The sequence below is a fragment of the Mandrillus leucophaeus genome, unplaced genomic scaffold (genome assembly GCF_000951045.1).
Source record: "Mandrillus leucophaeus isolate KB7577 unplaced genomic scaffold, Mleu.le_1.0 Scaffold490, whole genome shotgun sequence".
NCBI classification, from domain to species: Eukaryota; Metazoa; Chordata; class Mammalia; order Primates; family Cercopithecidae; genus Mandrillus; species Mandrillus leucophaeus.
Genome location: NW_012105254.1, coordinates 2,245,991 through 2,264,496, shown reverse-complemented (window position 1 = coordinate 2,264,496; position 18,506 = coordinate 2,245,991). Strand labels below are relative to the sequence as shown.

General features: G+C 38.1%; 1 protein-coding gene across 1 annotated transcript in view; it reads right to left on the bottom strand.

Annotated features, from left to right (window-relative positions):
* Window positions 1–5,415: 5,415 nt before the first annotated feature.
* The window catches only part of TMEM27 (transmembrane protein 27), a 38,184-nt gene continuing 25,093 nt past the window's right edge, over window positions 5,416–18,506 (bottom strand). Inside the window, exons 5-6 of the mRNA XM_011995529.1 lie at window positions 17,805–17,999; window positions 5,416–6,224 (exon numbers count right to left, since the gene is read on the bottom strand). Coding sequence (XP_011850919.1) covers window positions 6,068–6,224; window positions 17,805–17,999 — 352 coding nt within the window. The 3' untranslated portion in view covers window positions 5,416–6,067. The remainder of the gene's footprint in view (window positions 6,225–17,804; window positions 18,000–18,506) is intronic.

The window sequence follows — 18,506 nt, the reverse complement described above, 5'->3', positions numbered from 1 at the left end:
TGCTTGTTTTCATTATGCTGGCATTATAACAGTTTGTATTCTAATATTTTATGTATAGATGTGCAAAATTTCAGATATATTGTGAGATAATATGCTACTGTGATTTGGCCTGATGGCTCTATCAGCATAAATCTATTTATATAGGGAAACATCTTTCCTAAATTCCAAAGGATTGACCAGCAAACTAATAGCTTGAAGCATACAAAATTTGTGGGTCAAAATGATTACATAGCAGTAACTTTACATGGTTCTACCTCACAAGTTTTCAAATGCAACTTTGATACAAACTGAATATTGCCAAATACTTCATAAATCATTAAATGTGGCAGGCTATGAGCCAATGGCTTAGGATGACAAATGGAGTCCAGGGGACTCCAAGAACCATCAAGACATGAATCATAATTAAACTTTTGCTAAATTTTGCAAATAAGGGCCACCTGTTCACTGTAGCAAGGCACTGGACAATGGCACCTTCCAGGCTTGCTTGCCTGTGGTGGCTAGTGCTCACCTCTACTCTATGCCGTGCCCAAGAGTTCTTGTTCCACCCTTTCCAAAGGTCTTGGGTATGACCTAGCTCTGTTGTTCTGGGATCCTACTGCCAGATTGGGTCACAAGACATCAGACAGTTGAAAAATGTACCTTCTCTGGATCTGATTAAATGTCTTCTTTCATCCAACACCCCACACACATATTTACTTTACGTATTCACCAGTTTTCAAAAAATATAAGTGACATCAAGGAGTAATTATGGAAAAATTACATCTAGAGACACAATAGTCATTTTTTTATTGGCCAAACTCTCCCCTACTGGCCAGTACCACTATAAAGACTTGCACCAACTACTTGCATTCCCCTACTGGCCCTACTGTGTTATAATAATTTTTTAAAGATGAATGTCGTGTATTATAAATTGGCTCTTATTCTGTGCCCAGAATAAGATAAAAGTCCTTTTAGAACAATGTTATGAAAATAAAGAGCAGAATGACTCAATAAATAACACCTAAAAATTATTCATTCATTCAAGCCAAAATTTTTTTTTAAATAATGATATTCTTAGTAATCAACTTAATTTTATCATAATTAATGAATTGGTCCCTTATAGGACATTCTTTCTCTATTTATATTATCTGAATCTAGCATGGTGTCTTCAGTAAAGTGGTGGGACATTCAATACATTTTTAAGGAAGGGAAGAAGGAAGGAAAGAAAATGTGCATTTGCTTATGTAATTGAGGTAACTAAACTTGAGAATATTTTATACAGGAAAATAAGATGTAAAATGGGAAACAAAATATTATGTTAAGGGACCCCATGAATTGAAATAAGGACTGAGAATTTGGACTTTGCGTTTCTTTTTGCTTTTTGGTTTTTAATCTGTGTCCTCTCCTATTCCCTATTTCTCATCCAGGAATGATGATAAATGTGCATAATCTGTGTAGTGATACTCGTATCTGGAATCTGATCATTATCATTCTATATGCAATAACTTGCTTAATTCTTTTATATTATATTTTCTAATGGTTAGTTCTTGTGAAAAACATAGATGATGAAACTACACCAAAAAAAAGTTATCTGCATTTACATTTCTCCTGTGAAGTAAGTCCAGGTATCACCATCCCAGCGCATTTTCTTTCGGTAGTGAATTGATTTTCAGACATTTCTGTCCTTCCAGTTTCAACAAGTAGTTTTTGCTAGGAACTTGGAAACTGGAATGACAGCTATATTTCCACTTCCTTTACAACATTTTGTTTCCAGTACATATCACCTCACAATGTGTTCCCTCATGGCACATTACAGGATCATTAAATTAAAAGTGAGAGGTGTGGTTGATGATTGACTGCTCTCTAATTACCCAGAGTGTTTGTCAAAGGCAGTAGGCAGGAGATATAAGCTCTATTTTGCTGTTACATTGATTGTCAAGGTTACAGAACGTCTCTGCTAGCATAGAAAACTTCTCCAATAAGGATACTTAGTGGAACAGACCTTCCCCCAGTGGAATAAATTCCCTCCCCACCAGAATAAACAGTGAAGAAAATGGTCTCATGATCAAAATGGGTTTGTCTCATGCCTTCAAAATAAGAAACATCTAGAATCAGTGTTTCTCAATCTTCTTTTAGTTATTGTGGCCTTTTAGACCTTTTTCTTAATAGTTATCCCATGAAATTTTAATATCTTAGATATACTGTTTATCTGCTTACATACTGTGATCATTTGGAGGACTACTGATATCATCTGGACCTGTGTCCTCATCAAATTTCATATTGAATTGTAGTCTCCAATGTTGGAGGTGAAGCCTGGTGGGAGGTGGTTGGAACATCAGAGTGGATATCTCATGAATCATTTAGCACCATTCTCTTGGTCCTGTTCTCGTGATAGTGAGTGAGTTAGCATGAGATCTGGTTGTTTAAAAGTGTGCAACACCTCCCCCCTTGGTTTCTCTTTCTCCTGCTCCTGCCATGTGAGACACCTGGCTCCCGCTTTGCCTTCCGCCATGATTGGAAGCTTCCTGAGGCCTCCCCAGAAGCAGAAGTGGCTATGCTTCCTTTACAGCCTGCAGAGCTGTGAGCCAATTAAGCCTCTTTTCTTTATAAATTACCCAGTCTGAGGTATTTCTTTACAGCGGTGCGGAAATGAATTAATATAACTGCAAACCACTGTAATATCTCAAATTTTTTCTCCTGGCCAAGAACAATTTACACCCTGTTGAGAATGCGTATCTTGGATTATGCGGCCTAGCACACACTGATTGAATTCAGCTGATGTTTCACCAGTTAAAGACTTCTCTATGCAAAGTCAAATTATTCTTCCGAAGTATACCACTCAAAAGAGCGTAAGATAGAGAATAATTATTTAGTAAGTCACATCTTGTCAACCAACAGGTCAAATCTCATTCCTTTTCTAAAAATAAGGAAGCCCACTAATATTAAATAGCATATGGTTCCCAAGTCAAAATGGTGTTCAAGTCAAAAATCTTCTACCCACATATTCAAACTCTTCCACTTACAGAGAGAGGGGCAGGCTTTGCTCCCAGAGGGGGTAAAACTATGAGCTTGCAACAGCTACCACTTCATGTGCTTGTTTATTAGCACACATTCATTGAGCTCTGACTACATAGACTTTCAGCTTCACGAGGGCATGAATTGTGTTTGGTTTTGCTCAACATTGTAGGACAAAGGAAAGAAAGAAGGAAGGGAGAAAATAAGGAAACAGACAAGGCACTATGCTAAGTGACTTGAACACTACCTCTAAGAATATTATATTTAGTGTGAAGATACAAACATACAAACAAGTAAATAAAATGAAGTGTTATAATCATTACAAATAAAAATGTGTAGACATAAATTACAAAGCAATAGTTAATTATATCTGGTTGGAGGTCAAGGGCAAAGTGAAGTGGGTTACAAAAATGTTTATGGAGACAAGACTGCATTAGGACTTCTGTGGGCCCTAAAACACTCTTGCCTTTGTGGTCCCCTTCCTCCATAGAAAACATATTTAAAAATAATAATCATAGTACAATGAGATGAGTATAATTATCTGGGTGTTCTAGCAGCACATATCCTGGATGTCTGGCAAAGACTTCCTGAGATCAAAATATTTACGTGAGAAAGACCCTAAGAACAAGGTACAAGAGTGGCTGAGAGGTAGGGTAGAGAAAACAGCCTGTTCAAAAGCTGGGAAGTGAGAGATCTATGTATGACTGGATGGAAAAGAGAGAGAACTTGTGAGAGATGAAGATAGGGAGGGAGGTGGAGGTGGAGGGGGTGTCAAACTTTAGCAGGCCCTGTGTTAAGGGGTGTGGCTTTAGCCTAAGGATAATGATAAGCCATTTAAAAGTGTCTATATTAGGAATTAACAGGACCAGGTTTACATTTGGGGCATTCATTCAGGCTGTATCACAGACAATCGACCGGTAGATATTCTAGGGGGACCTGTGGGCTCCCTCTTCTAAGCCAATACACCCATCCCTAGCAGCTAAGAATACTGGCTATTGAAGGCTCACAGCTGAGTCCTTCAATGGGAATTGCATCCAGCCACAGTGAACTGCCTTTTTCAAGGATAGACCCTCTCCCAGAAGCCACCCACAGGCATACCTGGTCAATGTGGAGATACAAAGGCCCTGCTCCCTTAACTCAATCAGGAATAGCCCCAGCTCCCGAGCTTCCAGAAACATTAGCTGAGGCTTCTATTGTAACCATGTTTCTGGTTGTTTCTCCCTCTGCCTAATCCTACTCTATTTGTTACCTGTTGCTGCCACAAACTTAACAGCTTAAAAAAATACACGTTTATCATCTCACAGTGTCCATGGTCAAGAGTCTGGGTACAGCCTAACTGGTTCTTCTGCTCAGGCTGCAAAGCGTAGGTCAGACTGCATTCTCATCTGGAGATTTGAATGGGGAAAAATCTGCTTCCAAGCTTACTCCAGTTGTCAGAATTCATTTCCTTGTTGTAAGACTGAGGATTCCAGCTTCTTGATGGCTGTTGGTTGGAGGCTGTCCTTGGTGCCTACAGGTCACCAGCAATTCCTAGAGCAAGCTTGTCTAACCTGTGGCCTGAGGGCCGCCTGCAGCCCAGGGCAGCTTTGAATGTGGCCCAACACAGATTCGTAAACATTTTTGGCGAATTTTGTTTAGCTCATCAGGTATCGTGTTCGTGTATTTTGTGTGACCCAAGACAATTCTTCTTCTTCAAATTTGGCCCAGGGAAGCCAAAAGATTGGACACCTCTGTCCTAGAAGCTGACCACAGTTCTGTCACATGGGCTTTCCCAACATGGCCACTTAGTGAATCAAGACAGCAAGAAGATCTCAGAAACAAATCTGCTAGCAAGACAGACTCAGATATAATATAAAGTAATTGCAGGAGTGTGACATCTCATCACCTTTATTGTATTCTATTCATTAGAAGCAAGCCACAGGTACCATACTCACTGAAGGGGAGGGCATTATATGAAGGCGTGAATACCAAGAGATGGGAATGATGGGAGCCACCTTAACATCTGTCCGCCACACTTTGCCTTCCTCACTTCTTAAAGGTGTATCTCCTGAGCACATGCCCCAATAAACCTGCTGTATGCAGCTACCTATCTTAGAGTTTGTATGCAAGGAGGCACACTGGAGGCAGGGAAGTGAGTTGGAGACTACTGCTGTAACTTTAACTATGGGTGATAGTGGTGGGAAATTGAGTAGCAAATTTTATTTTCATTAATAAATGTATAATCCTTGTTCTTAGAATTTAGAATTATTCATGGCCTATCTGGAAATAGAATCAACCTAAAAACTACAAGGTGTCTTCAAACAAGGATACACACAACAAAAATAATTCATTTCTAGGGCTGTAGAGCAGACTAAAGATAACCAATAAAAACAAGACTATGTTCCACAGTGTGAAAATAAATTTCAGATCGCAATCAGTCATACAATCAAAAAGAGATGATTATTACTTTATTAAGTTAGCACAGATTGGACTTTTACAAATTGTAGAAATGGTCAACAAATAGAATTATCCTATTAGGGGCTGATATTCAGAAAATATATAAGCAACTGTTGGTGTGATAACAGGATAAAATTCTACCCTGTATATCAATACTTTCATTTTTAGCCATCCATTTACAATAATTACTTCTCACTTTTGTTTACTTAGTCATATGCAGAGTGATATAAGTGATCATCAAAAAGGATCCATTTTCAATGATTTCTACACCATGTTATATGTATTCTCCACTGGAAAATTTATTTTTCCTTAGGTCTTTGAAGTGTGAAAATATATATATAGTCCTGATTTTATTTCTAAAAATGCTTAAATCAATAACTACAAATACCACATGACCACATTTATACACTATATTGTCAGAAAAATATTTTAGAATATTTTGAGTCGTCAATAGCTTATGATTTCAGTGGTGTTTGTGGGTATAATTGATTGCTTTTCAGTTTCAAGCACATTCAAAATTTATTACAAAAGAAGAATGGTGAAACAAAATATATGATCTGCTCTTGGTATTTCAGGATGCTCAGCAGTCACACAGAAACAAATGTTTAATTTCTTGAGGAAGCAGAACAACAGCCCTTCAGAGAGGGGTGAGCCTCTCATCCTCTGTCATGAAGGCATCATTAATGTGCCCTCCCTTCATGTCCAGGGGATCACAGGGGATGCCATTTTCAATTGTGTTCATGTTTTCACACTTATCTTCAGCGTCATCCACTTCAGATGGTTCTTTGTTCTTTCTAAAAGCACATAAAAAAGAGTGATTGGCTTCTAGAAGGACCATAACCATGGTTGCATATGGTCTTCTGTACGAACATGGAGAACAGGAAGGGAATAGGAACCTTAGAACAATGAAATAATTAATAATATTGTGTAATTTTCAAACAAATTTCAAAGACCATAAAGAGTTGGTGAGGTGAAAAGATACTATCAAGATGAGAAGTCTGTATAGATGACATATACATAGTGATCAAAACAAGTGGTCTTATTTAGAATGCTAAAATCAATATAGATGAATATGTATATGAATGAATATGAGTGTATATGTACATATATACACATAGACATTCACACACACAAATTGCATGAAGTAATGTGAAGAAAATGTATAGTAAATTCGCAAGTTTAAAATCCATCTCTAGGAGAACAACTCAATAACAATTGAATTGTTAAAAGTAATAAATTCCTCTCATGGGATTTGACAAATTAATGGTCTGAAAATGTTGAGTGAAAAACAAATAGAAATGAGCTATCAGAAAGCAAATTAACATTACTTGGTAGAAAATAAGTACTATAACTTCAGAAATTGCTGCTTGGCTCTACTCATTACAAAATAGTTGTGTTAATTTGCAAGTCACAATTTCGGAACTCAGAGCACATTTTCCCTAACTACTTTACAACTTGTAGTTATAATTCCAGGTCACTCCAAAAATTCCATATGACCGGATAAATTTTTGAGTTTCTCATAGTTTCACCCTTTGTAGACCTTGCTCACTCCAACCCAAGTAATATGCAGATCTGTAATATTTCTTTGGAGTGTGGAAAACTGTAGACTCAAATTCAAAGGGTTTTCCTGTCTTTTGTGAAAGACTAAAACAATGAGACAATTATGCTTGATATCATGCAGTAAAAGAAAAAAGAGAGGTGGGTGCCTCTAGGCAACCAAAAGAAGGAGGGGTTTCCCTAAGGCTTATCACAGGTTGGATGCTGGAGCACCACTCCATGGTGACACCATAGAGGAATGATGTTAGGCATGAGGCTCCTGGACTTGCAAAGGATTCTCTTGTCCCACGAATTTGTGGAAATGCCAAATAGCAGAAACGAAGAGATCATCTGGCTGAGATGTTAGGCACTGCAGTGGTGACCAGGGTAAAGTCCCACCACTATGGGAGTCCCTCAGGACCTTCGTGAGTCTCTAACAGGTGAGGAGATGGTGAAGGTACCCCAATGATGACTGAGATGGAATTCTTATTAGTCCTGCATGAGAATGTGCTTTAAAGAAGATGGTGGAAGAAAGTGGAGAAAAGAGAAAGCCCTTTTTTTATAGAAGAATGCCAACGAATATAGAAAGAGTAATAGGAACAGAAACTCACCACTATAATAATAATTGATTCTGATGATGATTATCAATGGATACTAAACCATTATGTGAGGGATGGTTGGAGAACAGGATATTCACATGGTCTCAAGATATCACCCCCATAAGCAAAATATTAATTATAAAAAGACACTTGTATTTTGCCAAAAGAGAAATCTAGTGAAAATTTCCAACAATGAAGAAAACTGACAAGTCTGTCCTGATGTGATACACTGAGTAAATCACATATATGTTTTTCCTGTGTTCCAGCCCCACCCCTTCCAATTTGTTTTGACCTGAATCTCATAATGAGGAGCTTAATCAGAAAAATCCAAATTTAAAAATGTTTTGCAAAACAGCTGATCTGGACTCAGCACAGAGTAGGCATTCAACTCTATGGGTGGATGAATCAATGAAAGTAGATTAATGGCTGACTGGCTGGATAATAAATATATGGATGGGTAGAAGATGGGTGGGTGGCTGAACAAATGATGAAGGGTGGATGTATAAAATAATCAATGAATGTAGTTCAATTGCTGGTTGGCTAGATGATAAATTAATGGCTGGCTGGCTGACTGGATGGATGGATGGATGGATAGATGGATGGATGGATGGATGGACAGATGATAGATGGTAGACTGAACAATTAGATGTATGTATGTATGGACTAACGTTGTAGGTAAAGTTACTCACGCAGTAGCCCTAGGTAGACCTTGAATGGGCTTTACCACAAGAAATAAGGAAGGAAGGAAGGAAGGAAGGAAGGAAAGAAGGAAGGAAGGAAGGAAGGCAGGCAGGCAGGAAGAAAGGAAGGAAGGAAGGAAGGGAATTTTACACACAAGAAATTTCTTATATCTCTTGTATTTTAGGCTTTGCTGATGGTTTATTAAATAATTTCAAATAGTTGTTCATTTAAAACAAAGATAAAGTAGAATTCCCATTCTGTAGATCCCAATGTCATCATCTGAAAGTATTTTATCATTGCATATGCCACCATTAAATATCACAATTAGACACAATAGGCAATCACTGAATTGCAGATGCCACATTTTAAACATTTATTAATAAAACTTCTGGCCCAATGCTGGGTTGAAAGTCAGGAGTTGTGGTCCTAGAGACTTAGTGAAAGACAGGCTGCTATATTTTTCCATCCTTGGGGTGAAGACACAGCACTGGCCATGCCAAGCATCAGCAATCAGCAATCAGCATGGGTTGGGGTGGACATAGATTTTAATGTGATGAGAGGATCCTCCCAGGTGAAATTACCCACCAGAGGATTAAAACACTTTGGTTCCTCTTCCTGTAGATAGGTGTATTGTCACTTTCCACATCCTCCAGAAAGCAAAGGACATCGACATTCTATAACCATCAATCACATCACTTCCATTCATACTATCCAACATTCACTAACAGCTACATTTTGAGTGTCTACTATGTGTATGGAAGAGATACAGTTCTTGTCCTAAAATGAATTCAATGAAAGGGAAAAATGCCATATACACTTATCCTCCCTCTCCCCATTTTAATGCTTTATAAGAGAGAGGAATGTTTCTTCTAAAGATGAAACTGTAAGTAGCAAATGTCTATAAATTATCATTAAAAATGGCTATCTCATGTAAATTCCCCCAAAATCACTCCTCACTGGGCTCGGAGTGAATAATTTTCCACAACAATAAATAGATTGTGGACAGCAAAATTTTACCCTGATATTTGTATATATTAAGTATGAAACCTGTATTACAAACATTTTAGTAAAGCAAGCATTCTGAAGTAGGTGGCAATGCAACAATAGTCTTAGAAATGATTGCCGGTGCCTATTTTCCAGTTTCTTCAGTTAATAAAAAAAGTATTTAAGGAGTCAGAAGAAAAATGACAAAGAGCTAGACATACATGATCATTACAAGGAATCTCGCTTCCCCCTTCCCAGCAACAAGGAAAAATGATTCATCAGGCATCACAAATAAATGGGGAAAAACTAAAAAGGAAGATGTAAACAAACGAGGACAAGTTTTTCTTCTTTAGAAGAAGAACAATATCTCAAACAAAAAGATTCCAAGGGGAATTGCTGTGGAAATTTATCAAACTGAGCTGTGTCAGTGACAAATTAGGTGCATATTGTTCTTTTACAACCTTAGATCCAGTTGCAGAGTCCTGGCATTGCTGGACTTTACAAATTGCAGTGTCAGGAACTTGCTGCTTGGTGGACATGATAAGCAGCTCAAAGGTTATCTAACAGTAATGTATCACTTTGTCACGTTTCATAGTGTTTGCTGTAATAAACTGATTCACTACCTGTGCGTTGCTTTTACTAAGAATAGTAAAACTTAACTATCTTTCTGGATCATTCTGATTTGATGTTCTGCTAAAAACATGAGTTCTTTTTCCTGAAAACTAAAATCAAGTGTTAATTACTTATGCTATTCCTGCAATGTCAGGGGATTCAGGAAGAGGATGAAAAAACTGATTAAAATACCTGGAACGAGCTCCTAGGAGCCCTGAGAGTGAATATCTCTCATATATCTCATAAATATAGAGAGAAGAGGGGCAAAAGAGGGGAGAAAAGAAGTATCAGGTGTGGCCCTCAGAGCTAGGGGATGTTGAGGAACAGGGTTTGCTCTGTTTTAAGATAAAGTAAAGGTGCCAAAAGCAGAAAGAGTATTTCTGTCTCCCTTCTAACAAAATAGAGCTGACCGCCGGGCATGGGGGCTCACACCTGTAATCCCAGCACTTTGGAAGGCTGAGATGGGCGGATCACCTGAGGTCAGGAGTTCGAGGCCAGGCTGGCCAATATGGTGAAACCTCATCTCTACTAAAAATACAAAAATTACCCAGGCGCAGTGGCACATGCCTGTAGTCCCAGCTACTCGGGAGGCTGAGGCAACAGAATTGCTTGAACCCGGGAGGTGGAGGTTGCAGTAAGCAGAGTTCTCACCAATGCACTCCAGCCTGGGCAAGAAAGCAAGACTCCGTTTAAAAAAAAAAAAAAAATAGAGCTAAAGAGGCCAGGCGTGGTGGCTCACGCCTGTAATCCCAGCACTTTGGGAGGCCGAGGTGGGCAGATCACAAGGTCAGGAAATCGAGACCATCCTGGCCGACATGGTGAAACCCCGCCTCTACTAAAAATACAAAAAAATTAGCCAGGCGTGGTGGCGGGCGCCTGTAGTCCCAGCTACTTGGGAGGCCAAGGCAGGAGGATGGCGTGAACCTGGGAGGTGGAGCTTGCAGTGAGCCAAAATCGTGCCACTGCACTCCAGCCTGGGTGACAGAGCGAGACTCTGTCTCAATAAATAAATAAGTAAATAAAGCTAAAGAGCCAAGATCCAAGCATAGCCAGAAAGACAATAAAAGACAGACAAATATGATTTTCAAACAGGACAGAATCAACTACTGGGGAATTGAGACTGTCCTCAGAATCACTCTGGATGATTCTGGGGGAAAATAGGGTTACTGGAATGATTTGAGGGGGCACTGTAGCACAGTGAGATTGATGGACTTTGAAATCAAACCTATCTGGTTTTAAATCCTGTTACTATTACTTTTTAACCATGTGACTGTAGGCAAGTTGCTTTACATGTGCCATATAATAGCAATGATAATGCTAATGATAATATTAAGTATTTATTACACGGTAGAAATCAGACTAGGCGTTTTGTATACACCATCTCACTTAATTCTTACTGCGATATTATGCATATTTTATTATCACTGTTTTTCAAATCCATTGTTTTAACCACTCAACCACGACTACGTGCCTCATCCCTGTTTTTCAGATGAAGGAACTGACACTCAAATATGCAGAGTAACTTGTCTTTCAGAATGAAACAAGATTGGTGAAAGGAGTTGACCTAGAACTCTATTTACTCTCCCCAGGCTTTACTCAACACACTTACATTAGATTTTTATCAGGTATGTATATTTAAGAACAACAAAGCAAAACACTTGCTATATTCGCTATGACATTCTCATTTTATTTACAGCTCTATTTTTAAGACTATTCATTTAATTAAGACTTTGTAAGAATGTGAAGTTTCAGGATATAAAAGTGTTGACTGAGCCACATCCCCTTGTGTGAAAAACAAGATTTGTGAAAATCCAAATGCATTTTTATTTACTATTGACCTTATGGGAATAGAAGTATAACTAGAAACAAACCAAGCAAATTTACTAATGACTCTACTCAGCTGGGAGCATTAGCTAGGGTTCTATGTCCTAAGTCTTTGACCTGGCTTTGTTACTATAAGATTATAATCTCCTTCTAGGCAAGGACCATCCATGTTATTTATGTTTGTCTCATCTACAATACATACTATAGCTCCTATCACAGAATGGATGGTCAATAAAACAATAAAATATTTTTACTTATCTGGGCTCTGGTTTCTGGAGGGTTGGATTTGAATCATTGTTAAGGTCCCTTCCTAAGACCCAGTTGTGATCTTAGATCCAACTAAGGTCTAACATTATAACAGTCTATTTATATACTGGATTCAATATCAATTCTAGTATGTACATGTAAATCTGAAATTGTGCTGTGTCCATGACTCTCCTTATAAACCACAAAGTTCCAGGTTATATAAAATTAGCACTTTATAACTGCTTTTTATGATCATGCTAGTAACTTTAATAGATATAGCACTTTCTAGCATGTAAACTACTAGGTATATTCTCTGATTTTGTCTTCTCACCATTACACTATTTAAGAAAATATTGTCATCATTTTCCTTATGTGACCTGCTCAAAGACACAGCTAACAAATGCCAGAGCCTGAGACTGGAAACCAAAACCAAGAGTCTTAGTTTAGTGCTCTATTAAAACACACATCACATTATCAACTTCATCACCATCACCATCACCATCATCACCATCACTATCACTATCACCATCATTATTATCACTACCATAATAAAATTGACCATATAACTAACATATCTACTTCTAGGCTGTGGCTAGACACTAAATCTAGTAGAGACATTATTGTGAAGTATATGCAGTTCATCTTGGTTGCCTTCCCACTTGTTCTGCTCCCTGATTGTTGCCCCAAATTTTAAAAATCACTTTTCCAAGTTTTTTCCTTCAACGAATCTCTCATTTCCACACACTGCTATTCTCAACTAGAGGGCAATAGAGAAGCAACCTCTTCTAGGTATTTCACAAAGAGGTGGCAGCTGTAATAGTGTGCTACATCTGGCTGGTACAGGTTTTCAAGGGCTGATTGCTAAATATTCAGAATTTTTCAGCCTTGATGGGAAATTGGCAAATGCTACAAATCAGAGTATTTATTCAGAATTTTTCAGCCTTGATGGGAAACTGGCAAATGCTACAAATCAGGGTATTTTTTAGATAGAGAGCTGGTTAACCAATTCACCACTATTGTGGTGACCAGTAGACCTCATAGGATTACTTGCATTTTTAAAAAGTGTTTATTCAGCATGGTAGTGGCATCAAAACAGACACATAGACCAATGGAACAGAACAGCAAGGATAGAAATAAATCCATGCATTTATGGCCAGCAGATCTTCAACAAAGGTGGCAAGAACACACAATAAGGAAAGAACAATCTCTTCAATAAAAGGTGTTAGGAAAACTGGATATCTAGATGCAAAAGAATGAAACTGGATTGTTGTCTCACGCCAAATACAAAAATCAACTCAAAATAGATTAAAGAATTAAACATAAGACCTGAAACTGTAAAACTACTAGAAGAAAACATAGGAGAAAAGCTCCATGACATTGGTCTGGGTAATGACCCCAAAAGCACAAAAACAAATTCAAAAATAGACAAATGGAATTTACATCAAAATAAAACGTTTCTGCACAGCAAAGGAGTTAATATCCAAAAATACATAAGAAACTCAAACAACTCAATAAGAAGAAAACAAATAACCCAATTTAAAAATGGGCAAGGATGTGAATAGAAAATTTTCAAAAGAAGACATACAAATGGCCAACAGGTACATGAAAGAATGCTCAATACCACTATCACCAGGGAAATGCAAATCAAAACCACAATAAGATACCACCTCATACCTGTTAAAATACCTATTATCAAAAAGACAAAACATAGCAAGCGTTGGTGAGGATGTGGAGGAAAGGGAACCCTGGTACACCACTGCAGGGAATGTAAATTAGTACAGCCATTATGGAAAACAGTATGGAAGTTCCTCAAAAAATAAAAAATAAACTACCATATGATCCAGCAATCCCACTCTGAGTATATACCCAAAAGAATTGAAACCATTATATCAAAGAAATTTCTGCACTTTTACATTCAACCCAGCACTATTCACAACAGCCAAGGTATGGAATCAACCTAAGTGTCCATCAATGAATGAATGGATAAAGAAAATGTGGTACGATGAAATACTATTCAGCCTTCAAAAAGAAGGAAATCCTGACATTTGTGACAATACGGATGAACCTGAAGAACGGTATGCTAAATGAGGTAAGCCAGGCACAGAAAGACAAATGTCACATGGTCTCATTTATTTGTAGAATCTAAAAAAGTTGAATTTATACAAGCAGAGAGTAGAATGGTGGTTGCCAGGAGCTGGCGTGGGTGGGGGGAGATGTTGGTCAAAGACACAAAGTTTCTCTTAGACAAAACGAATAAGTTTGGGCAATCTACTGTACAGCATGATGACTACAGTTAATAATTATGTACTGCATACTTGAAAATTGCTAAGAGAGTAGATCTTAAATGCTTGCCCCCTAAATTAAGTATGGGATCTCCTCCCCTAAAATAAGTATGTGAAGTGATGAATATGTTAATTATTTGATTTAGCCATTTCATAATATATACATATATCAAAACATCACCTTATATACCATAAATGTATACAACTTTTATTTGTTAACAACACCTTAATAAAATAAAACAAGCATTTAATAAAATCCAAGCAATGAGTTGGTGAATTGGAGAAGTTTCTACAGTATGATGGAAAATACCAAGATATTTTCCACAATATCTTGGTGGAAAAGAGATCCTTTCCCAGCACCTCTTAATCATAGCAATAGGTTAAGCTGATCTTGGATAATAATAATTACTGTTTATTTACTGCACACTATATCCTAGGTACTTTATACACATTTATGTCAGTCAATCCTCATGAAAGCCCTGTGAAACATCATCTCCCGTTGCAGAGGGAGAAACTGAGATCCCTGGAAATCAGGTGACTCAACTAAGATTATGTAGGTAAAGGGAATAGCTGGTATTTGAGTTTACCTAGTCTGGGCTCCATTGGTTGCACTTGCCACTCAGTGTCCCTGAATAACTAATATAATGGCGTTATTGGCAAAGATAACAGAATTGCTAAAGCTTTGCTGAGAAATTTCCTCAATAGTAAGTTTAAATATATATATGTGTGTTAGATGACTCTGGCACTCTTCTCCATAGAAGCAGAATGGTGACTTAGATAATCCCATGGTCCTTCCAGGTCTTCTAAGTTTAAGATTCTGTACCACACACATATACACCATGGAATACTATGCAGCCATAAAAAAAGGATGAGTTTGTGTCCTTTGTAGGGACATGGATGCAGCTAGAAACCATCATTCTCAGCACACTATCGCAAGAACAGAAAACCAAACACCACATGTTCTCACTCATAGGTGGGAACTGAACAATGAGATCACTTGGACTCAGGAAGGGGAACATCACACACCGGGGCCTATTATGGGGAGGGGAGAGGGGGGAAGGATTGCATTCTGAGTTTTACCTGATGTAAATGATGAGTTGATGGGCGCTGACGAGTTAATGGGTGCAGCACACCAACATGGCACAAGTATACATATGTAACAAACCTGCACGTTACGCACATGTACCCTAGAACTTAAAGTGTAATTAAAAAAAAAAAAAAAGATTCTGTACCACAAAAACTATGTTCATTATTACCTAATGTATGGGTTAGATTGTTGAACATTCCTTTGACCGTCTTCCTCGAAACTAAAGGTTTTGGGGGCAACTCCTATCTTTTCTATGATTAGAAAGGGCTTTCACTGCAATTTTCAGGGCTCTCCCCACTTCAGACTGCACCCTCTCCTCACATTTGAAAGAACATTTTGTCCAGGAGAAACCCACCACAAATTGTGTCAAACTTAAAACACAACAAACAATTTATCTTCAGAAGGTTGTCATAATTTTCCTGATTATATTTGCTAATTATCGACGCTCTCCCGGTTTACACAAGAGATTTGTCCATCTGCTTTCCCAGTTTGAACATGAAATAAATTTGTGAAGGCAAGTTTGTGACAACAGCTTCACTTCTCCCAGGCAACAAATTATGATGCTACACACTCAATTATTATATTACTGCAGAATCTGCTCAGAAGGAAAGAGATAGCTAATCCCAGCACAAACTAGCTGAAAGACCAGCAAATGGCAAGATCATAAAATAACAGTAACAGCTAACACTTACTGAGCACTCACTGTGTGCCAGATACCACTCTAAGCACTCTATGTATTAACTCTTTTTATCCCACCAAGTTAATTATTTCCAGTATGCCTCACTGTCACTCTAGAAAAGTTATCTATTCGCAAACAGTAAAGATAAACTTGACCAGCTTGACTCTAGCACCACAAATTATATTCTCCTAAGCTCAGTTTCCCTGACTTATTGTGCTTCCTGATATCCATACAGTTAACGGATTATATACAAGGGCAGAATCTAAGAGATAAATACATTGGGTCTAAGCAATCTATCTCCAGAGTCCATTCTTCTAACTCCTACACTATATTGTACAAGTGAGGAAATTAGAAACCAAGTAGATGGAGTGAATTCACTAACGTTACAGTTGTTAGAACACAGAATCACAGCATCTCAAGATTAATATAAAACAAAAATATTAAACACAGGTATTCAAGCATTGCATGAGAATATTTCTCAATAGTTTCAAAAGAAAAACCAAAACGAACATCGTGTACCAAGTCTCTTTACATTACATGTCATGCCAAGATCATCAAGAAAATCAGGTAAGTGTAACTGGATCCTAATCTTTGAATTTAATTTGAGGACTAGACACAAACCATATTTATTTCATAGCGTTTTACTTATCATTTGTGAATAAAATGACAAAGCCCAAGATTTAAAATTATTACCTTCTGTTAGTTACTAAGGTGAAACATATGGAAAGTAGTAAACTTCAAGAGAAGCATTTAGTCAAACACATACTTAGCCAAACACATCCCACATGTCCCATGTAGGAACCGACACTTTTAAAAACCATGTCCCCGTTATTTTCAAATGCATGTCACTGTAATTACCACTTACCAGAATTCCTCTTCCTTAGTATCAGAAAGAAAGGTTTACAAGCATTAAAGTCTAGTGAAAAGCTGAGGATTTTTCCCACTTCCCCCCTGGATTAGAGGTACTGGTTAACAAAATCATGCTGAGAAATCCTGTCTCCTCTTCTTCTCCACTACCTCAGTAACTTCCCCACAGGTCTTAAATTCCCTCTTGAAGCAGTATCAATAATTTAGACATTGCAGTTTGCAAGTGCCCCCAGAATCTAAGTAAATGAACTCAAGAAGTGAAACTCTACCTATAAATTATTAAATTGAAAGCTCTCAAACTCAATGAATTAGAATAACCTGAGTATTTATTAAAATGCATCCCTTCAGAGATTCTAATTTAGTGGGTTTGCAGTAGGGCCAAGGAACCTACATGTTAAACGAGTATTCCAGGTGATTCTGGTGCTGAGAGTTGATTTAAAGGCCACGAGCAACACAGCTCTATTCAATATCATAGGCACACAAGGGATGAGTGTCCATCAAAGGGAGGGAAGTATAACAGTACAAAAGCATCTGGGACAAGATGGTAGTCCGCATGCACTGGGCTAACAAGAGGTAAGCCAAGGTAGGGAGGCATGGAACTATGAAACTGCTGGCATTTGGATGTGGATGACTACCAAAGATTAACTCTGCCTACCCAAAAAGTCTGTTTAGCTCCTTATACCCAGCTTACAAAATCACACCACAGATATTAAAATCAAGCCTGGATATGAAACATTTATGTTGTACAGAATAGAGGGAAAGGTAGTCGTGGAAGGAGCCTAGTTAAGTAAGGGACATTGGACTCTAAAATATATCTAAAGACAAGAGCATAAGTGATATTTTTGAAAATCACCAATTTTTTCAAAGTTTCAAATTTAAGGCATCATCTTCAGCCAGAGGAAAATCTTCTCCTGATTTGTCCAAGTCATAAGGAAATAAGAAAATGCTCCTTCAATCACTCCTTTTAAATATCTTACCTTCTACGTTGCCGGATCCCTGATAAAATCAGTAGTGTAATTGCAACTATGACGATGCAAAATATCACACCAAATATAATAATCCAGATGGGCACAGATGGGTCCATGGGTGGTGCAAGTGTGGAAGGGATTTTCAAAAATTCCAGAGTTTGGTCATTTAGAAAGAAAGCACCGTTGATCCGGTTCTTGTTCATTCTAAAATGCAATGATAATTAAAAATAAACAAAATAAGACAGAAAAAAAAACTATTAAGACAAAGTACAAACCTGTTTCTCCATGATTATAAACATCTCTATAAACAAAGCATCCTCTTGGCAGGAGACTTCAAGTTGACTGGAAAGTTTGCTGAGGGCAATCATGCCACCGTTTCTCTTAAGTTACAACGCTAGCTGCCAGAGGGATGCCCATGTATCCACTGCTGCCCCCATTGTTGTGAATGTCCCGAAGTCCTGAGCTTTGAGCTCTGTCCACCATGTTTTACTTCCTGAGAGGTAGTAAGGTAGGAGGAGGGATTCGTCTCTGGAGGTAGGGCTCTGACCCTGGACCAAATTGAGGATGAACTGAAACAGAGCTGGGGGGTGGGGGGAAGCAGCTTTCCATCAGACACGCCCACCAGTGTGCCAAGTCAGTTTACCATTGCCATGGCAACACCTGGGAGTTACCACCCCTTTCCATGGCAATGACGTGATGACCCCAAAGTTA